The sequence below is a fragment of the Buteo buteo genome, chromosome 25 (genome assembly GCF_964188355.1).
Source record: "Buteo buteo chromosome 25, bButBut1.hap1.1, whole genome shotgun sequence".
NCBI lineage: Eukaryota > Metazoa > Chordata > Aves > Accipitriformes > Accipitridae > Buteo > Buteo buteo.
Window position 1 is genome coordinate 10901554 of NC_134195.1, and position 24155 is coordinate 10925708.

The window sequence follows — 24155 nt, forward strand, 5'->3', positions numbered from 1 at the left end:
TACATAAAGATACAAATCTTACCTCACAATCAAGAAATGACAGGAAAGGCAGAATAAAAAGGCAAAGGAAGGCATAGATACATTATTGTAAATTCTTGGTTCTTGTTTAGAGGCAACTTCATGCCACTGATCACCACCCTGCGGGCCCAACCATTCAGCCAGTTTTCAACCCACCTCGCTGTCTGCTCGTCCAGCCCAAACATCAACAGCTTATCTGTAAGGGTCTTGCAGGAGACAGTGTCAAAGGCCTCACTGAAGTCCAGGTAGACACTGCTGTCCCTTCATCTACCCGGCCAGTCATGTCATTGCAGAAGTTTATCAAGTTGGTCAAGCATGTCTTCCCCTTGGTGAACCCATGCTGACCGCTCCTGATGATTTTCCTGTTGTTCATACGCCTGGAAGTGGTTTCCAGGACTAACTATTCCATCACCTTTCCGGGGATCGAGGCGAGACTGACCAGCCTTTATGTAGTTCCCTGGTTCCTCCTTCTTGCTTGTCTTGGAGATAGGAGTAACTTTTGCTTTCCTCCAGTCTTTGGGCACTTTTCCCAATCACCATGATTGATCAACGATTATCCAGAGTGGCCTTGCAATCACATCTGCCAGCTCCCTCAGCTCTCATGGGTCCTGCTGTTCTGCCAGCCTCTTACTCTTGGCCTGGCAACCTCTGCTGTCTTACACTCGCTGCAGCAGTTAGTGAACACCAGTCTGCACCATTTCATAATCAGTTCAAGGGCTGAGTTTTTGCAGACTTTTGAGGGCATCTAAGGGCACTGCACTCCTGCAGAATTCAGTGGGGTTTGAAGGTGCGCAGACCTTCTCCATGGACAGACCTCTAAAACAACACTTGCTTTTGCTTGAGCTGGAGCTTGATTCTAGCAGAGAGGTGTAACCTTCAAACATACAAATTCAGACTCTGTGCTAGTGTAAAATGACATAGTAACTGTTTTATCTTCAACTGATAAATTAAAAAGGAAGATCTCTAGTGATAGCTAAGCCTGCAATGCAGTCTTAAGATATATTTTGCAATTTTACTAGTTCCTATATAGGTTGCGGTCATCTAGAAAATGTTTAAAAGCAGATAGAAGAAAAAATTGCTCAGTATGTAAAAGACAAAAAAAGAATAGCACCACTATTTGAGAACCTGAGCATAACAAATTTTAAACAGCTTTACAAATTATATAGCATATTTCTGCAGTAGTCCAGAGACAGAACATTGATATATCCAGTGAATTTATAGAATGGAGAAATACCCTGATAAAAATAGAAACTGAGCACAAGAGGTTCAGAATGGAACTTGGATTTCTGAATTGTATATGTAATGAAAATTCTTACTAGGTATCTTAAATTCTGTCCATTGTGCTTTATGAATATCATTTAGAAAAAGAAAAATAATGTTTATCTTATGCTGGGAGAAAAGAAGGAAGAAAATCTGAGTGAATGTGGGGGGGTTTATGCATAATGGGACCATTGATTCAACTTACTTTTATCAAACATGAAGCAAGAATGCTTTATATATGTCTTCAGTTATTGTTGCTGTTTTGGTAAAACCCAAAGAATTTACTTGTACATTTTTTGATAGAAATTTGAGTCTCTCTAAATCCAAAACTGCTACCATTTTTCTCAGAAATCTCTTCATGTCCTACCCTTATCCTTCATTTTCTAGCATTTGTCAAAACCGTGTGCTTATCAGTCAATATTTTACTCTGATTTGTCAGATTTATCAGTTTATTGGTATGAAAGTCAGTATTTACCTGCAACAACACGGCAGTATACATATGTTTTGGAATACCTGTATGCACAGTCACAGTGATTGCTCTATGCTGTATAACACTGTAAATAGCAAAGAACGAATATCCTCTGCAATACCTGGTGTGATGCAATGATCTCAGTGAAACTGTGTAAGTCAAAAGTTAATGGAAGTTCTTTCAGTCAAGTTCTTTTCCCCATTTTCTCTTTCGCCTGGTTGGGAGTGTTGCAATGAAGTTTTGCTGGATTCTGCTAAGGTGTAATCTGAAAGAACTGTCCTCCACCCACAGTGCATGGAAATAAAAGAATGTGCAGGTTGGAAAAGACAGGATATTTGCTTTTTGCTCTGTAGCTAAGGCCTCAGCACTTCAGAGCCATGATTGCAAAGAAAGTCCTGTTTACTGCCAGCAGAGAAAATTGCCTATTTTGGACAGATTCTTCACTTCAGGAAATTTAGCTGCAAGGATCTAGAAAATGTCTACAAGAACATACAGACTGTGATTTGGGTTTGTTGTTTGTTTGTTTGTTTGTTTGTTTTGTTTTCCTTTGGTCACAGTTTGGGCAGATATGCAGCATAGATAAAGGTATGTTTTGTAACACAAAGCTACCCTTCTTGCAACTCTTGTGTTCTTGATCCAAGTCACAAGAACTTCTCTCAAGAGTATGCAAGAACTTTCTTCATAACATTAAATAAGATAATGTTGCTATTATAACTTCATACTCAGAAATGGCTGCACTTTTCTGACTGAAATAAAAACAATAATTATGAAGTCGGTCTGAGTCATTTACTTGACATTGATACTGCTTTTGGTATATGTACTGAAAATAGATTTCTATAATGGGACAAGTCAGATCCCATAATGTCTGGTGACATTAAGAACCTCACCTGCAATATACTAAAACGATTTTGATGTGGAAACTCTTAACCACATAATAGAACTGTATTTCCTAATAAATTTATCTAAAATGAACCTTGTTTGACTCCCAGATTTGGGGCTTTTAGCATTATAATTCTGGGGATATAATTTAGACCAACCTTATGCTGAGTTGTCCATGTGGTTCCTAATGTTCATTATAAGCCTTCCTTATCCATCAGTGTGTAGCGTACAAGTCACTTGGGTGCATATCTGAAAATATTTCTGGCAGGAGTGGGGGCTTGCTTGTGATTAATAGATTTAATATTTGGGTCCCTGATAGGAATGGAGATGATGTATCAGTTTATTAATATAGTTCTAACATGGGTGTCGTCTGTGGCAGCAGGTGTTACACTTTGATAATTTACTTTGCTTGCTTGCTATTCATCTTGATCAGTTTAGGCCGTTTGCCATTTGATTACATTATCTTTTGTTCTACTTCAGAATTCTTACCCATGTAAATGTATTTTAATGTCACATCAGCTTTGTACCCTTATTTCTGATTTCTTTAGTTTTCTCTGTAAAAATATGACTGAACTGTATCAAATGCCAAGTTTCACTCAACTAGCTTGAATGGCTTTTTTATTTCAGTCTTTGTTATGAGAAATAATTGATTTCTAAAATAATATGGAAACCTTCAAGGTGTGGTGTAAATGTGCCCTTTTTCTGCTACATTTCCTGATCTATTGCAATGCTTGTCAAATTTAAATGAGAGGTCTTAGGAGCTGTGGCATTCATTCCAGGCTTGGGCATCACCTCTCTGTGGGAACGTAATCCATATGCTCTACTGCCTACCAGCCCACCCAAACACCAGGAAAGTTCTGAGATTCATTCCCATTTCAGTATTTTAAACAGGTACTATTCTGAGTTCTGGGGTACCTAAATTAACAAAACATTCGATTGAAGAGGGTGTGCTTTGAAGCACCAACTTTTGCATAGCCCTAAATACCTCTGTGAAACTGGAAGTCAGGGCCAGAAAGTGCTTTCTTAGACAGGGTTGGAGAGCTAAGATAGAAGAACAAAGCTTTAGCATGTTATTTTCCTTCTTTATCCAGCAGCTGTCTGATGTGAAGTGCGTAAACTATTGCTCGTCTCCCACTTTTCAGCTAACTTTGCAAGTAGCAGTAGATGGCAGTCAAAGCGACTTTTTTTCTTGTTCTCCTGGCTCTGTGAAACTCATCTTTCTGGCGGCACAATGACACATCTTCAACAGGAGGGGTGAAATGTGCTGCCATCCAGAACATTCTTCTCCCTCAGCCTGTACCCAACAATATTCTGTTCTGAGATGTGGGAGCTTGGGGTTCAAACCCCTTTGGCTATCACCTGTCACCTCAGCTATCACCCCAGGCCCCTCAGGCTATCTCCTGAGGTGACTCACCTGTCTCCTCAGCTAACAAGGGCCCTGCTGAATTTGCTCCATAGCATTTCTTTAGGCATTTGGGGTGTTTCAAGCACCTCAGCAAATTTGGTCAGAGCTTTCCTGAGTTGTTCTCCTGAACTTAAGCTTCTTAGATGCTAAAAGTATGATTTAGGTACATAAATGCTTTGAGGATTGTCCATGTGCCTTTGCTGAACCTCATCTAGATAAAGATTGTCATGCTTTGGAAAAAAACATCAGTTGTACATTTAGTCTTCATTCTTTAAGACACAATCATGATCGGTTTTCTTTAATTTTAGATGCATTGACCAGTATAGCACTGGCAACTGTCCAGAGTTTGTCCCCTGGGAGCCTTTTTTTTTTAATTTGTAGAACTTCTAGTTTTTTTCTCACTTGCAGAGTAATTAGTGTTGGCTTATTATCAAAGAACATAACATCAGGTAGAACAGTTCCCATGTTTGCTGTTGTGATTGCTCAGTCTCATTTGCCTCCAAACCACTCCTAAATCTGTGTATTGTAATAAGAACAAGATGAAAAGAACCTCAAATGAAGATTCAGATGAGAAAATTCTTTGGTTTAATATTTGATCACTCATTTCTCCCGGACTGGTAATGCCACTTTAATTATGAAGGTCACTAAATTCAAATGAGCAGAGTTGCAGCAGGTGGCCATTTTGCAACTCTGATGAGTGTTCTTCTTTATGGGTTTAGAGAAAGGGATAAACTGCATTAGGATTGCTCCTCAAGCTTTGTTCAGTCTGATGACAGCTGACTTCTATGTATGTAAGTATCAACTAGGACTGTCGGTTGTTTTTTAAAAAATTCATAATTAAAAATTCAGTTATTCAATAGCTTCTTTCAAGAATTCTCACATTCCTTAGTTCGTTTTCAAGCAATTATTGCCTCCAGAACAATTTCAACCATCTTTCTCATGGCCTTCATTCCACATTTTAAGAATGAGAAGAATCTGGTTTGAACAATTTTTACTTTGGGTCCTTTGTTTTCATTCTTACTGTTATGCTAGGAAATTAAAAAGTAAGGATTCATGCAGGCTTCCATTAGCAAAAAGCTTGTCCACTTCTTTCATGTTGTTCACAAAGGACTAGTTTTTGGTATTGAAACTGCTATAATAACTTTTCCCTTTCTAGGCAATTGAAATGCATATTATGAATTGTTTCATGAAACACTTTTAAAGCAAAACTTCACAGCTGGGCATTATGAAATATGTTTTAGAGAATAACAGTGAAATAGAAAATTGCCATAGAAGAGATCTCTTTTTTCCTTTATTGGCATAAGTTGTATGCCGTTCTATGCTGTATTAGAACTGAGTTTTTCTCCCCTGCTATAACAACATCAAGTTTGAGATGCTCAAGTGAAGAAAACAGTGTGAATGTGTATTGATATCAGGTAAAAATGGAAACCAGTGTTGGCCCTTGGACTTCCACATATCTTCTTGCTGGACTTCCATTTGTCTGCTACTTAAGAGTTCAGCAGTGGGATAGACCAAGAAAGATTTGTCCTATTCTTCTGGTGAAAGGAAAGTTTAAAATGGCTAAGAAAAGTTCAGAAAACTTGTGCTGAAAAGCCTCCAAAGTTTATATTCTTTGCAGTGGAAAATGTTCAAGGCTGGAGAATTTTTAGTAGGATTCAGAAAGAAATACTGTAAGATCCTGAGCAAAACATTTATTTTCATCTTCCTTTTACTGAAATTGGGAAAAAGAAAAACAAAATAGAAATAAAAATAAAACCTCTACCAATTTAAGAATGGTATTCAGAAATGAAAGAAATGCAGACTGAATAAGCCAAAATACATTGAGTTAGAGAAATGTGGCTGGGTCACCATCATTGTTTCTCTTCTGTCAGTAAATAATACAAGGAAAAAAATTCCAGCAAAAAGACTGCTGTATAGTTAAGTACCGGTGACCTTCACTGTTGGGCAAAGGATCGGCCTGAGTCCGTGTGCCACAGAAAGTGACATACAAGCATTATATTGACCCCATGACTTTCCCCTATAGTGTCCCCCTGCATAAATGTGTCCAAAGAAAACAAACAGAACCTCCACAGCCTCTTCTGTCTGAGAGAAACCAGTGCTTTCCCTTCAGCTCCTGGTGAAATTTCCAGCTGCGCAGCGCTGATGGCAGTGCCTGCCCTGAGCCCTCGGCCAAAGGACGGGTGGGTGTCTGAGCAGGGCCGTGGGCCGGGGAGATGCAGGGTGGGAGAAGGGGGACTGATGTCAAGTGGTTACCGCAGCAACGGGGAGGGGACCAGCGGGGGGAGCAGAGGTGGGAGTGTTTCCATGGCAACGGATGGAGCGCCTTCCTCACTTGGGCTGGGGATGCTGCTGTCCTCACCAATAATTACCTGCTTGGTGCTGGGGGATTGAAGCACAACGTACCAGGAGTGCCTGTGTTATCACCTCCATATATTACCTATTTCATTTCTAGTTAGAAAGTGAAACTGCACTGGAGATAAAGTGTTTTTCCCATGCAAGCTACACCCATTTTAATCTCTTTTGGTTGATGACAGTATAACCAGTTCACAAGTAGTAGCAGAATTACTTTTTATTCTTTCCAGTATGGTGTAAAAACCTATATTCCAGTATCAGTTATTAATTCTGGAGTGCTAGAAGAGATGCTGAGTTAGGGAGTGAGTTTGTCTTACACATCATTACATGACTATATTTCATTTTCCCTAATGAGCTTTGCAAGATAGATCTTACAATTTCTTGTTTAGGTTCTTTCATTTTTTTTTTTCCTAATGATATTAGGTATTGAAAATTTCTGGTAGGCTCCTTTTGAATCTCCCCAACTGGGGAGTGATAGTTTGTGAATGCAAGAGGAATGTGCTCATATAAAACTGATAGGAACAGCCTGGACTCCTGAAATTGCTATCAGTGAATGGCAATCAGCCATCTGCTATTTCATCTGGTGTCACTTTTCCCTCATACTAGGGACAATGAAGAAATACCAGTGTCAATAGGTGATTTAATATGAGTCTCATGTGGACTGAAATGTAGGGAGAGCTGGAATTTGATCAACTTTGTCTTGAAAAGTAGGGTCTTAAAGGGAGACAGAACTATTGAGTGTCAAACCACCTAACACAAGAAGGCTTGGTAGGAAGTATGACCTGGATGAGAGGAGCCCAGGGATTACCTTGGAACCACCCACAAAACTAAACCAAAAAAAAAAAAAAAAAAATTGCCCAAGAGTTGAAGAAACTGAGGCAAGGATAGGCCTCCAGATAGTTACCCTATTGAAATGTCTCTGTGCTTGTGTTGTGAAGCCTAGATGAAGCCTAAAGACATTTGCCTGCTGTATTTTCCTATGAAGAGGTAAGCTGTGAACCAGAGTGTCCTCAGCTTGGAAATGTGGGAAGGCTAGGGTCAGCCTGCTGAAGGCAGCCAGCACAGTCTTATGGGCTATATATTTCAAATATGGAGTCTCAGCCTCCCCTCAAAGCATGCTTCCAGCAGTGCAGAAGCAGAGAGGGGTCTAGTTTTGCCTGAGCCAGTAGTGCAGAGGGGTGCAGGGCTGCCCCAGCTCCTCTGGAGGCCAAGAGCAAGAAAGGCTTGAGCACAGCTGAGACTCTCATTACAGAGTGTGTCTCTGTGCTTATGTGGCAAAACAGTCTTGTTCTCATTTTTAGCGCAGTTAAACATTTGCATTTCCCTTAAATGCAAATGAGGGCTGTTACAAATAAGCTTTTTCTACTACTTTGTGCACAGTTGGCTTTTTCGTGCATCATTTTGTTTAATGACAGTAACACCTATTCACATACTGTGGATACAGGATATAACTCACTGTTGCTTCATTTATTTACATGATTCCTGTCATTCAGCCCTTTAAGCTTTCCTTTTGGATCCTATTTGTGTTGTAACGAATTTAGACTTTGTGACCCGGGTATGTCTATTCTGCTAAATCAAAGATGTCCAGGGACCAATACTTGTCCCCAAGACTGAGTGGCACCAGTTGGTGTATGTCTACATTTGTTAGTTTTAGCTGCCTCGGTGGCAGATTCACCCTGGAAGGAACAGGGTAAGGAAGTCAGCTGGCAATGAAGCAAGGTGAATGACTGGGTGTGCAGTGCTTGAGCTATGTCTGTAGTCTCCCCTTACTCCGCTGAGGGGATGCAATCACTGAGTTAGTGCTTCTTTTGAGGAAAAGCACATCAAATGCAGAAATTTATTTATTTATTTATTTATTTTGACCCTTGAAATTGTTCACTGATGGGTGGCAGGATGGTTTCAAATGGGAGAGAGTTTGAAAGAATGGGGTTTAAATCCCTGGTGAGCTGTAGATTCCCTGCACAACCCTGGAGAATGCAATGATGCCCTCAATATCTCAGCTTCTGAAAAAGAAAAAAGAAGGTTATAACTTTTTTTTCCCCACCCAGAGTGTTGTAAGGATGAGAGCAACTTTCTGGGACACTTGGATACTGTAGTAGAGTGGTATGTGGGTTCTTAAGATATAACGTAGCCTCAGGAGATATCCTGAAAATGATACTGGAGGGGAACAGTTGCAACAGGACTTTCACCCCTCTGATTTTGCCACCTGCCTCCTTACAAAGTGCTCCTTACCATCTTTACCCTCGCCCATGATTCTGCTTGAGACCCTTACTGTACCTGAAGCTTCAGCCTGAGATAGGTGTCTGTTTTTTCATCACTGCCCTCTTTCCTGTTCCTTTACAGCTGCTCTTGTGCTAAAAGTGACAGTACACATAAAAACATCATGCTAACCTCTGCTTTTCTAGCTTGACAATGGCATAAAAAATGTTTCAAAATGTTCTTCTGCTTCTTTGGCCAAAAGGCCCTCTCTCCATCATTAAAACAAACTCTTTAATACCGAGATTATGCACATAAACTCTTCTTGTTTGCAGTCTTTGAGAGTGCATTTATTTTCATGAGCAGGGATTTTAGCTTCTGTTTTGAATAAGCTAACAGCTCAAGAGCTATACTAATAAAGTTGATACATCTTTTGTTGTAATACATGAATACTATTGAGTATCTTTATAATTTGTTTTATATTTTTTTCAGATATCAAGTATTCTTAAGAGACCTTAATAGTGTACTTTATTACATTAAGTATAGTAATTAACATACATTCACAGGCTTTTAATTTTCTCTTTCTTTGTTTCTTCTCTTCAGTGATTATTCATTTTTATTTCTTTAGTATTTCCATAGGAGTTAAGCTTGTCCTTGTGTATTTGTCTTACTAAATTCACAAGTTAACAACCTGTGTTTCTTACCACATCGAATTATGCATTTGGAATCTCTCTTTCTTGCTCACACAGTCTCTCAAATAAAACCCAACCTGTCTGCTGTCTTAGTAAAGCCATAAATTACAGGTCAGAGTGGGCACTGTAATTTCTCTGTCAATCCCAACAACACTGTTTCTTCCACCAGCAATCTCCTTAGGAGTGACTATTCTGATTAGCATTTCGAGTTACATTGTCCACCAGATAACAGTGACCAAAAGTCTACCCACTGCCATGTAGCACCCACCTCTACTTCCCCGGCAACTTCCTTGCATGCTTTGGACATCCCTTTTTCTAAAATGGCCCAATTTAAGACCATATAGTTATGGGTCATCAAAGACAGATGTTCTCCTCAGGCCCTGTCTGCCACAGGACATGAACCCTAGCCCTCTTGACACACCGAGAGAAGAGGCTGTGGAATTGCAGTTGTGTCACGATCATAGCAATCGGGATGTCTCTGGGAATGCTTTAAGAGAAACAGAAGTCAACAGAAGAGTCCCAAAAGAAATGTAAAGCAGCAATATTTGGCAAAAATGAAGAGTCTTCCACCAAAAGCGATGGGAAGAGAATAGATCTACAGCTGGTTTTCTAAAGTGAGCCGCATTCTTTCTAATTTCATGCTGTGTTTCTGATTATGGAATGGTTAATCAAACCAGAAGAGATAATCCACCAGTGCAGAGTGAGGAGGAGACATGAAGGGATCTCAGGGGATGGGCCAAGACAAACATCTCCAGCCTTTCCTGTAACTAAATGGAAAAGTCACCTGGAATACAGCAGGGCTAGAGCTAGCCTCCAAGGAGCCAAAATAGGCAAAGTGAGACAGATAAATGTTTTCTCAGGGAAAGGAAATGCTACATGATAATTTCATGTTTTATTTTTAGTGTGAAGTTAGCTGTCTGTCACTCTTTATAGTAGCAAGAAATCAGTGGAATAATTTCCTAAAGCAGCCGGAGGGCAACACTGTAGTGAAGAAGGCGAGCTTCTGTCCTCCTTGCTCCCAGACTCCTGCTGAAGCAGTGATGAGAAGAGCTTTTTTTTTTTTTTCACTCAAAGCATTCAGCTATGGAGACAACTGTGACTGCTTGCTGAAATATTTTGCCAGTGTTAGCCTGAGTAGCCATTATATCTATGGTGACAATCTCAATGTTGACTTTGCTGCTTTCATTGTGTTTTCTCCATGTAACGATCATGCTTGTAACTTTATGAAAGTATCAAAGCAAATTCTCACAAAAGAGCAAGTTATTCGAAGTATTCTAGACATAAAACAGTTTGGAAAGTTTTCAAAGTTATATATTTTACTACCACTGTAAACCTGATCATTCTGTGTTTTGGTTTATGTATTTATTTTGGGGGGCTTTTGAAGGTACAGCCTTAATGCTGCTGGGAAAGATAAACTCAGATTAAGAAAAGTAAAAAGCTCAAAAGTGGAGAACTGTTTCCTGAGCTCTTTCACCTCTCAGAGACCATTAGGAATAAGGGTAGAAGCTGGATGGGGAGCAGGAGCACAGACAGTAGAAACAAAGGAGGCTGGTGGAGGATGGGAAGGTGAGCCATGATATGCTGTCTCTTAGGCCCCAAAACCCGGTGTTGTATGTAGTGTGAGGTAAATCCCCCCCCCAGTCTGGCTCCTGAGCAGCCTCTGAAAACATGAAGCTCCAGACTGGCAGAGTTATTTCAGGGAAAGTTACAAACAGCCCTAGTGGTGCTACTCTGCTCATCCCAAGCCATGCTGAAAGCAAGACAAACTTTCAGGACATGCGTGTGAGAATTTTTGTCCTCACAGAAGGCTTGCGTTGGTCTTGATGATACCACAAGAGTTTTGAATATATACTGCACATGAAATACACTCTTTATTTTACCAGGTTTTCTCCAGCAGACTTCATTTCTTTTTCTGCATTATTTCCACAAAATGAGAGTGTGTAGGATTCAAAATTGCTTTGCTGGAAAATGGTAGACCATTCTACTACTTTCAGTTCCTTCCCACAGGATATCTGAGAGCTTTTTACCAGTTTTTAAAACTAGAATGCAAGTTGCACACAGGATGCAAAAACAACCAGTACCTGTGAAGGAGTAATGCTAAGGTAACATTTTAAGCCTTCCAGGGTTCTCCTGGAATCACTGTAATTCCTGGCTTTTTATAATCTATACACTGTGCAGTCTGGGGAACAATCATCACACTTCATGCAGCAATTGCTGTGGGAATATTTCTTTCCATCAAGATCAAAACTAGCCATGAGCATGACCTGTACCTCTTCAAATGATCAAAAGCCTGTTCAGAAGATGTGCCACTGGACAAAGGACAATTCTCTTCCCCTTCTAACCCACTTCTTCAGTGTAAGATATGAGAATCATGGAAGCTAAAGGTGGACTGTGCTCCCTAGAATTAATTTTGGTGTTTTGATATCGGGCTTGTGAATGTTCTGGTTCAGGAAGAGGGCACCACTCTTCCCGTACTTCAGGGAGTATTTCTTCTTTCATTCTTTTGTCACACAACTAAAGGGGTGAGTGAACCAATCAGACAGCCCTTTGCAGGGTAATCTTTGGCAATCTGGTTATTGATTAAACTTTGCTTTCAGTGGTAAGCTGGGCTGGAAAAAATATTCTTTTGTTGAAAATAAACCTCAAACTCTGAAAAGATTACCCTCTTTTAATGTTCTTCAAGTGCACAAAATTGCAGACTAAATAAACAGATATCATGGGTGTTGCTTTAATCTTTGCGACATTTCCTATTAAAACACAGTATCTCAAAGCCTTCATTTTGTGCTTTTAATCCAAGCATGGCAAGGGCATAAAGATAGAACATTTCCAGGCATGTTCACCTGTGGTCTATGGCTGAGTGCAGAAAGAGGGAGACTCCCACCCTTCAGAGATTTTGCTCTCAGTTCTTTCTTGTTTCCCTGAACAGCCCTGTCCCATGTCCCAAACTTAAACCATAATGCTTAACATTTTCGTGACACTGTTTGCTTGTAAAGGGTTCTACCATTATTAATTTTTTTAAGCGTACTTGATAGTGAATGGTTTGGACTGAAATATAAAAGGGAAGTTTAATACTTATTTCCAGAACAGTTTAAGACTTACAAATAGGATTGCCCACTTTGGTGCAGTAAAGCCTTTTGGTAACCACAGGAGATTTTATCCCCTACACAGTTTATTAGACTAGTTTAAAGCTTATGGGAGCAGTGTTTCTTGTGTGTTGGCATGATATACAAGGGGTGAGCAGCGAACAGAATAATCATAATCTCAACTGGACTCTAATTATTTAGATATTTTTAGTTGATTGAGTACGAGCCTCATACAAATCCCAGTAATAGCTTTAATCAAAGAGTCTCATTCCATCAACAATCAAGATATAGGCTCTACAATGAAAAAAATTAACATCGTGGAAGAGTTAGAGAAATAATGCTGAATAGATCAGAAAAGATAGCAATAATTGCCAGCATAGGAAAATGGAGTCTTGAGGTGATGGTGCATTATTTAGTAGGCAATAGTAAGAATCCGGAAAGTATCATGCAAGAAATTCTTGCATTTTTTCCAAGGACAAGACTCTTGATGTTGTTGTTGTTCTTACTGTTTTAACATTGTGAAAATGCAGAAAATGAGAAGGCTGCAGCAAAAGCAACAAAGGTGTACCATACTATTATCTGTAGTCATTCAAATAGATCACCCAATTGTGACAGCCAATTAAATTGTATTTTCTGGGATTAACCTACATCTAAAATGATATATCATGGTAGGAGAAAAGCTTCATGTGTTTTCAACAACATGTTAGCTCCTCTTTTGACTGAGCAAACAAGGAAAGACTTGGCTGAAAAGCGTGTATTTTTCTCTGTGACTACAGATGTTTCAAACAATGGCACTTTCAAGGTGTTTCCAATCATTAATCATTCCTACACAGCTGAAGAGGAAATAATTCACTGCTGGCTTGATTATTTTCAAGTCACTAATGAAACCACATTAGGAATATTTGAAAATGTAAAAAATATGCTAAAATCAAGTAGTTGGAACCCTGGCTATGTACAGTTACTTGCATCTAATACTGTTGTCAACTCTGGCTTATGTCCCCCTGTCCACAAATCGATAGAAAGTAGGAAAGAAAAATCATCTCTAACTTATTGCTCTGTACATAACAACAAAACAGAAAAATACCTTCTGATTAAATCATCATTTGATTTAGGAAAAAAATCACTTTCCCTCATCTTATTCAGTCATTTTTCTCCCGAAGTTTCAGATTTAAAGGAGAGCTTATAAATTTTGAATGGGAAGAAATGTTCTCCATGAGACAATTACTTGCATACTGTACAGGTAAAAGGACCATAATCTGTTTTCTTGGTTTTAGAAGTTACTTTTGGAAGTTAAGTGAGCATTGTCAAGTGCCAATTTTAAAATCCCATTTTCAAAGATAACCTCATTGAGGGTGATTGATAGAGAGGTTTTCAGTGACAGAATGTTACTTTTTTTCAGATTGTACTGAGTGGTTCTTACAAGTATAAGTCTTGCAAGTAGAACAAACTGGGTTTTTACACAATGAAATGTATAAGATAATGCATGCATTTAAGGGTAAGCTCTTGCAAAAAAAGAGCTGAGAAAAAAAAAGAAAACAAAGACATTTCGCTCAGAGGTACATATTAGCTGCCAGAAGTAAGGCTTTATATTTTCATATGATCAAACAATACAAATAAACTGATTTAATTTTACTGAAAAGCATTAGTGTTTCCAGAAACAGTAAAAACTATTGATAATTTAAAATTTCTTAAAAGGCCTGATGTTATGTAGTTAGATTCAGCTGAGTACTTGCATATATCAGAAATCTTTGACTGGGAAACATTATCATGTTCTAGTATCATATTCTTGCTCTTTCAATTTCTTAAAATTGTTTAGTTTATTTAAAAAACCATTTTCCTTATCTAATCAGATTTGGACAGATTGTGGAATCCTTAAGCAGATTCCATTTCAATGAAGTTTTTAAGTGCAGGGAATTTAACATGTAACATGCTTTATGAATTTACTTTTAAAGCCAAACATAATGAATTCTACTAAAATTCATAATAAATTATTCTTCTATCAATCCCTTCAAGTTCATAAGTGAATTTTGCATCAGAGAAATTTAATATTATTTCAGAAATATGTGATGTACTAAAGGAAATAATATTTCCTTAGAATTTCCCTTCCTGTTAACATGTAGACGTATTTTTCCCCTTAGGATTGGCCCTTACTTCTTCTCAAGGAGAATATCTTTTTGGAAGTGTGGCTGCTCTGGAGTGTAGCTTCAGTTAACACATCCAGGCACAGTGTGAAAATGTGGTATGAGTAGGAAAAATCTTGAGTCTGTTTTTGTAGTGGGGCAAATTAGGTGCCTATAAGACCAGAAAACTTAGTGACATAACACTTTACGGTACATGATCTTGGGATCACTTCATGGAGAACAGTTTCACCTTTGTGCTGCTGGGAAGAAGTCTTATTGAAAATTTTGCTGGTTTTTATTTGTTCCTGTGTTCATTATAGTAGTCAATGGTTACTGCCAAAAAATAAAAAGGAAAAGAAAGAATCAGAAGGATATCAACAAAATTTATGGTAGAGTAGTAGAACAGAACATAAAGAATATTATTAGAGTTCTAGGATGTTGCTTTGTCTGAGGCATCATTTCACTGAAACTTAAAGTCCTGAACTCTCTAAGTGTGACTGTTACATTTCACAGAAATCTAAAATGGCAGGTATTAGCTATCTAATGAAAACCATTCCTTTCTTATATAATATTGACCTGTGTATGAGACCAACATAGAAACCTTTCTTCTGGCAGTTTCTTGTTAGATGCTGTGTGTTGGAGATCATTGTACCAGCTTTGTGCAAAGTAGTATATGGAAGCTGTTGACTTCACTGGGAACTGAGTATCTGTTGTCAGTGAAGATAAAGATAATTTTCCTAAAGTGTGCACAGGCTTAGCTTCATTAGAAGTGAAGAACTGAGTGCCAGTTTCAAAAGTGACCTCTGTCCCTTCCTAGCAGAGTAAATGTATGAATATCATACTCCATTATCTGCTTGGTTGAAGACTGAAGCAATTCCAAAGATTAATGTAAAGGATGTACTGATCTCACATTCACTTCTGAAAAGGATTAATGGAGAGAACAAAAAGGATGAAATTGGAATTCAGATATTAAATGGAAATGTGCATTTATTTTTCCTTGGAATATTTTGTTTTGCAGTTTGTACATTCTGACTGAATATTGTAAATACTTTAAATAAAAAAAAATAGAGGTAAGTTGTTGAAAAAGTCAATGCAACTAATTTCAAAGAACTTTGATTGACTTTTCTTTTAAAAATGTTGCTTTGCTTTATATGACCTCAGTTTACAAAAAGAAAAATGTATTTTTTTTTAAGAACTAAATAACTCAGAACCATTTAATTTGTGTTGAAATGTTTTTATTAAGGTGAATGGAGTTACAGTGGCCCATTGCAGAGATATTTTGAATAATGATCATTTCTGGTGTGTTCTAGTTACAGTGATAAGTAAACGAAATGCAAAATGGGAGTTGGACAGTGGTGTTAGCATGGCCCTGCTTCTAGGCTAATGCAATCTGTTTCTCAGCCAGAATAGTTTACCTGGATGGAAATAACAGTGATACAGTTATACTGCTCCTGGTGCCCACTTTGCTCAGATCTAACTGCAGTACCTTCTCAGGACACTGTATTATGGAGCTCAAGGTCTTTCTTTCCTTTGGTGTTGTAGAAATCCTAAATATGCTAAGTCCTAAAATCCTAAATATCATTAAATATGTATGATATACTAGAAGGGAATTATGGCTGCTCCTAAATTTAGTCAAAATAAAGCATTCATATAAAATAACCTCAAATATGAATATCATGCAAAAAACGTGTCCTGTAAAAAGGCAGCACTGTCATTAGCCAGCTGTATACAAATGGTCTTTGATTCTATAAATACTGATTCTCACATGTAAGCTAAAAAAAGCAACTCTACTCACTCAGCATTTGGAGAAACCCATAGACATGTCTGGCATATTCCTCTCTATAGAAGCTGAATGTGCCAAACTCTTGTCACTGGACTTTCAAGGACTAAAATGATACAGGATTGATTGTAAAGAAACAAGATCAGCACTGCCATCTTAAACCTGGTGAATTAAGGGTGTCCTTTTTGAATAATACAGGTATGCTGCGTACATTACATTGCATCCTTTAAGTGTATGGAGATGTGCAACTTTATGCTCATTGAGATGAAAGAAAAGTCTCTTCAGATTCAGATCTGTCAGCTTCCCTGAGAAAATGAAACTAATAATACAATGAAAAACCTAGTGAGATAGGTTATGAAGAAAAATAGTCCTTAATGCCTTTAGTGCCTAGGCTTTAATACCTAAGGTGATCTATTACCTGGTATTTGGATACATGCTAGCACTACTTATGCACCTATTGATCATTTGCCATCTAAAGATGAGAGGCCCAGAGTGTGTTTTGGACTAGGATTACAGTGTCAGTGAATTAGGTTTCCTGGTGTTATAACATCAGCTTTGGAAGGATGGCCTGCCAAAAATGTAATAGTGCAGGAGAACCAGATGGCTCTTAGCAAAAACACTGTCCTGAGTTCAGACTACACGCTCTTCTAATTAACTATAAATAAAAAAATATACAATACTGTTTGTGTAATAGCATTTCTTTTTATACCTGCTTTTTAAAAACTTGGGAATAGACAAGCAAAAATGCAATAAAAGCAAGTTCAGAGTGGTCAAAGGCAAAGACATACCAGACTTTCCTCACAGCTTTAATTGTCCTTTGTTCAGATATACCAAGAGTGCATCGACCAGGGGACCTAAGGAGATGTTTTCCTCTGGATTATTCCCAGCCCCTGTATTAGCCTGCATTGTAGAGCATATGCTTTGTGTCACATCAGCAAATGCTGACCCTGTCATGGATGCAGCCAGGCCTGTGATACTGAGAAGGTCTTTCATGACATGGTCAGGTGGCCATTTCCACAGGGTTCACAGGTAGACCAGTCTGGAAAGAGGAAGAGGTACATAAGCAAATCAAACGTGACTGTTCCCAGCTGCCAGTGGCTGGAACTCATAATTCGAATATTGGTTTTTACACAGTTTCTTCCATGGAGTATTAAATGCATAAATCAGTGTGTTTGTATGTTCACCTAGATCATTTTGTCTGCTTGTCCATGTGTATCTCAATTTCTGCAGTTATACCTACTATGACTGCTTACCTACAGGAAAACAGCAGTAAAAATGGAGTGAAAGAAAGAATGAGATTCATGTAAATTATGACATTGGCCTATTCAGGGCAGTAAGCTAGTGACCACTCAGCTTTTAGCATTTGAGGTACATGAGGTGTCTGCAAAGAAGCACCAACATGCCTTTTCCATTCTGCTCTAGTATGGCTTGAAAAAGAGTAGCTGAATAATTGGTAACAAACAGAACAATTAATTTACTGAATTTACACAACACCCTCCCCAAAAGGCACTGCCATAATCAAGGGAATTTACCATTCTCCAGCTTACATGTGTTGCTCTTGTTCATCTTTCACACCTCTTTTATCAGTCTGCCCTACGAGAAAAAGTCTCTGCAAATTGTACCTTGTAGCTGTGACTTTTCAGAGGCAATGGAAAAGAATGTGCTAGTGCAGAAATTGTTATGGCACAGGACCAAGGCAAGTGAGATGTTTGGCCTGTTTTCTAAAGTAGCTAGAGGGGAAAGAAAAGGAAAAAAAAGGAAAAACATTATTTCCTGAGGCAGTAAAAAAACAAACTGTAGCTCCTTTGGCCTGAATGTATCCTGATGCTCTACACCCAGATAGATCTTGTCAAACACCAAATAGCAGTGGGAAGTGTGGAACTGATTTCAATTTGTGTATCATGCTTTCATTGCAGGAATATCAAATTGATATATTTTTTGCCCAGACGTGGACAGATAGCCGTCTTCGCTTCAACAGCACCATGAAAATACTGACTCTGAACAGCAACATGGTTGGCTTGATCTGGATCCCAGACACGATATTTCGTAACTCGAAGACAGCGGAGGCTCACTGGATCACCACCCCCAACCAGCTCCTCCGCATATGGAATGATGGCAAGATCTTGTACACCCTCAGGTGAGCACTCAGCAAGGTGCAGGGCTGAAAGCTTCTCCTGCCTCTGGCATAATTGCAGTAATTTTCAGCGGTATCTTTGTTCTCCTCTGCTGTTTTCTTCCTGGTGCTTACCTGACCGTGCTTTTCTAATACTGAAATACTCAAGCATAAGTACTGCCAAGTTTAAAAAACAAAGTTTTGTCTTTCTAAAGAAGAAACCTTGAGAACTGGAAATAGGCCTGTCTAAATTGTAGAAGTTGGGCTTTTTAGTGCTTGCAATAAAATCAGGAGCATGTAGTCCCATAAAACCTGTCAGAAACCTTTCTGATCAGAGTGAGATGCAGGGCTGGATAAAATATTTCTAGATTCATGCTAATGCCAATACTTGATTCTTCAAATAAATCACGCTGAAAGATTGTCACATCTCATCACAAGGGTGAATTGCTGGAGGAAAGGCTTTTAGAGTTTTTCTAATCTTCGTGTTATGATCAACTGTATGGTATTAGAAACACTGTATATATTTGCATAAAAAAAGCCTGTGGAAATCAAAATATGTGTTTACTTATGGAAGAGTCGAATTGCTCAGAAGGGGGTTTTGCCATAAGCCATATTCCACACAGCAAACTGTTCCAGAAACATCCCTTTCATGCTACATTTTCTTCAGTGATTGTGTTCAGCCCTTTCAGTGCAACAGCATATTCTGATCATGCTTGCAATTGCAGTTGGGCTCCAATAGAAAGTCTTTGGCAAACAATAAGGAAGGAAATAAACAGCTGGAAAAGCTACTGATATTTTTAGTGTCCTTCCCTTCTTAGGCTTGCTCCACTGTGAAGAAGTCTTGCTTATTTCAGTAGCCTTTAGCTAAAGACTTTGGTTGATTAGGATGTCAACTCCAATACCCTCTTGATTGTGTTGTTGGGTTTTGTTGGGTTTTTTTTCCTATTAAGCCCTGTTTAGTATTTCAGGGCAAGTCAAGTGCCTACCTAATAGTAGTTAGACTTACATACCTGTCACTAAAGAAACTATTTGTTGAATTAACTGCTTTGTCTAAAGCAGATAAGAAAGGGGTAATACATAACCCAGTGGATTATTTGAATGAGCATTTTTATTTGTGAAAGATATTTTGAGTCCTTTTCACCCACTCAGGTCAGTTTTACATAGGAGGAGCTGCTAGAATAATCATTGTTTGTTGATAACACTGTGAAATTAAAAAACAATTAATCTGACTTAAGTGAGCACACAGAATTGGTATGGCATGGAAGTGGTAACTACTGTATGCCCTGGTACTGTCAGGTGTTGATGAGTGTTCTGTTTTCAGGAGAAAGTGTACAAGATTCAGTCATGCTCCATGCCTTTCTGTCCTCTTCCCTGCCCGCTTTTGGGTGGTGTTACGGATGCACACATAACCAAATCCAACAGGTGTTAAAACTCAGATTTATTCTTCAGTAAAAGTTATTTAGAAGTCTGGTAACATTTTATAAAACCACAGGCTCAATGATGTAAAAAGAATTAATATCACATGGCCGACTTAAGAATCCCCAAGATTTTAAGCGATGGCTCGAAACACGCGTATCACTCCCCTAAAAGCTGAGAGCTCTCTCCCTCGAGGAGTTACCTCGGGCGGTGCCCTGACCCGAGGGGGAGTCTCCGACTGCAGACCCGCTGCTCCGAGGAGGACTGATTCCAGCGTGTCCTCCAGTGGGACCCCGTTTATACCCCCGTCGAATCTGACGGGTGGTCATTTTAATCCCTATTGGCCAGGAGGGTCACCTCGGTGTACCTGGCGCCTCTCGATTGGCCAGTTCAAATTTCGACCTGCAGCCTCCAGGGTCTCCTTCCCCTTCTCCCTGCCTGGGGAAGTTTCGTTTCCTGCTGGCGGGATGGGGAGGGGCTGGGGGGGGTGTGTGTACTGCCACAGGTGTGAATGCACTCCTGCTGTAACACTGCAAACCCTCTTCTAGTGTCAGTGCAAAACCACTGTTAAGTTCCTCACAAGTGACCTTCTCCAAGACAGAGGTTTTCTCTGTGTCATCCTGAATCTGAGACACAAACGTTTCCCCATTCAGTTTGTTAGCTTTTGAATTAGTTTAAAAAACAAAAGAAAGAAAAGAAGCTGGCTTGGGTTTGTGTGGTGGGGTTTTTGGTAGCAGGGGAGGGGTCCGCAGGGCCGGCTCCTGTGCGAAGCTGCTGGAAGCTTCCCCGGCTCCAAGCTGGACCCGCCGCTGGCCCAGGCCGAGCCCCTCAGCGACAGCGGTAGCGCCACTGGGAGAACGGAGTTCAGAGGGGAAACCTGCGATGAGTCGGGGATTGGGATGGGGGAGGAACCCCTCTGTGGGTACCGAGGTCAGGGAGGAAGGAGGGGAGGAGGAGCGGGGCAGGAGGGGATGCCCCCGCAGCCCGCCGTGAGGCGGCAGGCTGTCCCCCCCAGCCATGGAGGGGAGCGGGGGAGCAGAGGCCCCCAAGATGGCCGCCACTCCATGGGGAAGCCAGCGCTGGAGCCGGCTGGGACTGAAGGACTGCAGCCTGTGGGAGACACCCCACGGGGGAGCAGGGCCTGAGTGCGGAGTCCTCCTCCCCTGAGGAGGAAGGAGCGGCAGAGACAAGGGGTGGCGAGCTGACCCCAACCCCCATTGCCGGGGGGAGGAGGGAGAGAGAACCGGGAGGGGGGTTGAGCCGGGCAGGAGGGAGGGATGGGAGGAAGGTGTTCTGAGGTTGGTTTTACTTCTCATTATCCTACTCTGTTTTGATTGGCAGTATATTATATTGATAGTGCTTTTTCCCCTACTTGAGTCTGTCTTTTGCCCATGACCATAATTGCTGAGTGATCCCTCCCAGTCCTTGTCTTGACCCATGAGCTTTTCTTTATATTTTCTCTTCCTCATCCCACTGGGGCCAGAGGGGAGGAGTGAGCAAGTGGCTTCGTGGCACTTTGTTGCCGGCTGGGCTGAAACCACGACAGAAGCCAACAAAAAAACCTCATGACCTACCCTTGCTGCTTAAATTCAGGCATGCAATTAATATAGTGTCTGTTTCCTGAAAAAAGACTGTATAATAAACTAGCACTTAATGCAATCTACCTGGGTAAACAGATTTACTTTGTAAGCTATCAGGCTGAAGATTATCTGGTTTTAATAGTCATTTTACAATCTATTTTAAAATACAGAGACAGCCCCAAATGATTGAAAGAATATTAAGTTCACACTATAAGTAAATGTGGAGAATGTTCCTTATTAGATTCTTTATGAGGTTTTAATTTTGTAGAATTACATACCAGCATATCAGCCATATTTTTTTTGTAAAGAATAGTTGTTTCCATCCCACATTCTTCAATGATGAATTGCCTAGAGAAAAACATATGCACAGATTTCTTGGGATCAAGAAACTCTTAATGATGTGTCTGAAATTATTTGTTGGTTTAGATAATTATTATTGTTTTGGATCAGGTCTAAATAGCCAATGAACTATCTGCAAATATAGTCCCTTCCTTTCAGGCCTTACTTACAGATGTCAAAGCGCTCTTGCATGATACCTAAGGTTACCCTGCCTCCTCCTCTGACTGTTCATTGTGCTGGTGTGTAGTAACAGACGCTTGGTTTCTCCATAGGCTTACCATCAATGCTGAGTGCCAGCTGCAGCTGCACAATTTCCCAATGGATGAACATTCATGTCCTCTGATATTCTCTAGCTGTAAGTACTGCTTTAATGCCGTATTGTTGTATAGACCTAGTATGCAGAGGCACGAGTTTAATTCTGATATCTGTCAGGTTGTTCAACACGTATAGGAAGTTTAGGTTTGCTTAAATATTGAGGGAACTTTTGCTTTCCTCTCTAGCAGTCCTGGTCAATGGACTTATGCCATGAAGTCTTCTGTGGATTACTCTGTTTTTTGCCAGAACCAGCCTTTTTAGTTGAAACTATAGTCACACTTTCAGCAGAAGCAGATATTCATACCAGTCTGTGCTATGTTAATCTATACAATCACGTGACATGGAAATGAGAATAGAAATTACAGTTTTCTTTAGGAGGTGCACAGCTTGGGGACATGCCCAGCAATCTCTGAACATCTGAGTTTATAGCAAGTAGCATGGTAATGCCTTTCTGTTCCATAATAAAAGTAAATGGTGTAACTACTGTAAATGTCATTTTCCTCTTATTGCTCAGCTTGTCCAGTAGTCCCAATGTTATATTGTATGTAGTGGTGTTGGTATATTTAAAACCTATCTAATAGGCAAAACAAGTACATTGGTGAAACAGATGGAAAACAAAAGTCAGGTGAGTTAATCTTGAGGTCCAACATTACTGTGAGGAAAAGTTATCTTCATGCTGATTCATCTGAAAAAGCTTGAGAGCTGTCTGCTTATGGGTACACCTGCACAGTTTTGTAATCCAAAGTCACACAATGCAAATATTTTACAAACATTTTAAAACAGTCTCCACTAAAGATTTTTCTTTTGATAAACTCCAAGACTCAGGATCTGTGTTCTCCAAAAGCGAATGGGAAATGTATTGTTTTGTCTTTCTATTTAGAAAATAGCTTTTTCTCCATCAGCTCTTAAAAAGTGATAGAAGAATAACACTATTTAATGTCTTCATAATAGGTATGTTGTTGTAAAAGTAGTGTATTGATTTCCATTTGTGAATAGTATACAAGCAGTGATCCTCAATCAGAAACTAGATTTGAATTTCAGCTGATCCAGGATGCATTCTTCTTTTTCCCCAGGAAAATGTTTTAAAATTCTACTGGTGTAAACATCTCCTTTTCCCCAAAAACATTATCACTACGTTGCCATTTTTTATGATCTATGTATATAAGTGAGCCTGGGCAAAAATACACAGTGGTGTGTTTAATTCAGATGTGTGGAATATATGCATACTCAACTGAACAAGAGGCAGATAGCTCCCAAATGAGCTTTCCTACTAATGAACACTTGTCACTGAACTATATGTACCTCAGCTATCTTTAGTTACTGCATAAAGCTACTCTTACCTCGTGGCAACCTGCCGTTGATTTGCTGAGGTACCTGGAAAGGAGTGTGCGATCTTAAAAATTAATTCCCAGTCCAGAGATGCTAATTAAACCTACCATATAAATTTGATAGGTCCTGCGCTAGCAATAACCAAAGAAGGTGAACTCTAATAAACAGGGAAGTCGCTTCAAACCTTGCATTCCCTAAGTGCTAGGCAGTTGCTGAGTGCAAGTAAGTTATGCTCTGTGTTTTTTGTTTAAAGAGAGAGGATATCAGTGGGAACTTCAGAAGGCTCCACTCTATGGCAAAGTTTCAAATACAACTTGATTTACAGAGGTTCCTCCTAATTTAGATCTATTAGCTCGGACCCCTTCTGCCCTTGAAAACACATGTATTACCATTGTACATGTACTAGTATCTATGGAGATGGAGATTACATGGGATCAAGCAGAAGCTGAATGTGTCACAGTTTCTATGTGCGTTCTTTGTAGTTTCTTGCCAGATGGAAAAACCAATGGAGGAATATTCAAGTAATGTTTTATAGTTTTGTCAACCTTTTTGGTCATATTGATAACAAGGGTTTATTTCTTTAGGTTCATACTGAATTGTGTTCTTTTCCTTGAACACTTTTAGCACTACTATTATCATAATAGTAGGACGTCTCCTGTGTGATTTGTTTGTTTCATAACTTGGTTGTATTTTTTGCAGTGTTGCGTACATTCATAGCAGTCCCAAGATACATGGCACTCAGTGGGACTTATGAAGTGAATGACTGAGTGAATGCCTGAATGATTTATTGCTGCCTGCTATGACAAGTT

The 24155-nt window shown here is 39.6% G+C and overlaps 1 protein-coding gene across 1 annotated transcript in view; it reads left to right on the forward strand.

Moving 5' to 3' along the window:
• Nucleotides 1-24155, forward strand: part of GABRG3 (gamma-aminobutyric acid type A receptor subunit gamma3) — a 333754-nt gene that overhangs the window by 158220 nt on the left and 151379 nt on the right. Inside the window, exons 5-6 of the mRNA XM_075057199.1 lie at nt 18171-18391; nt 21975-22057. Of these exons, the coding sequence (XP_074913300.1) occupies nt 18171-18391; nt 21975-22057 (304 nt within the window). The remainder of the gene's footprint in view (nt 1-18170; nt 18392-21974; nt 22058-24155) is intronic.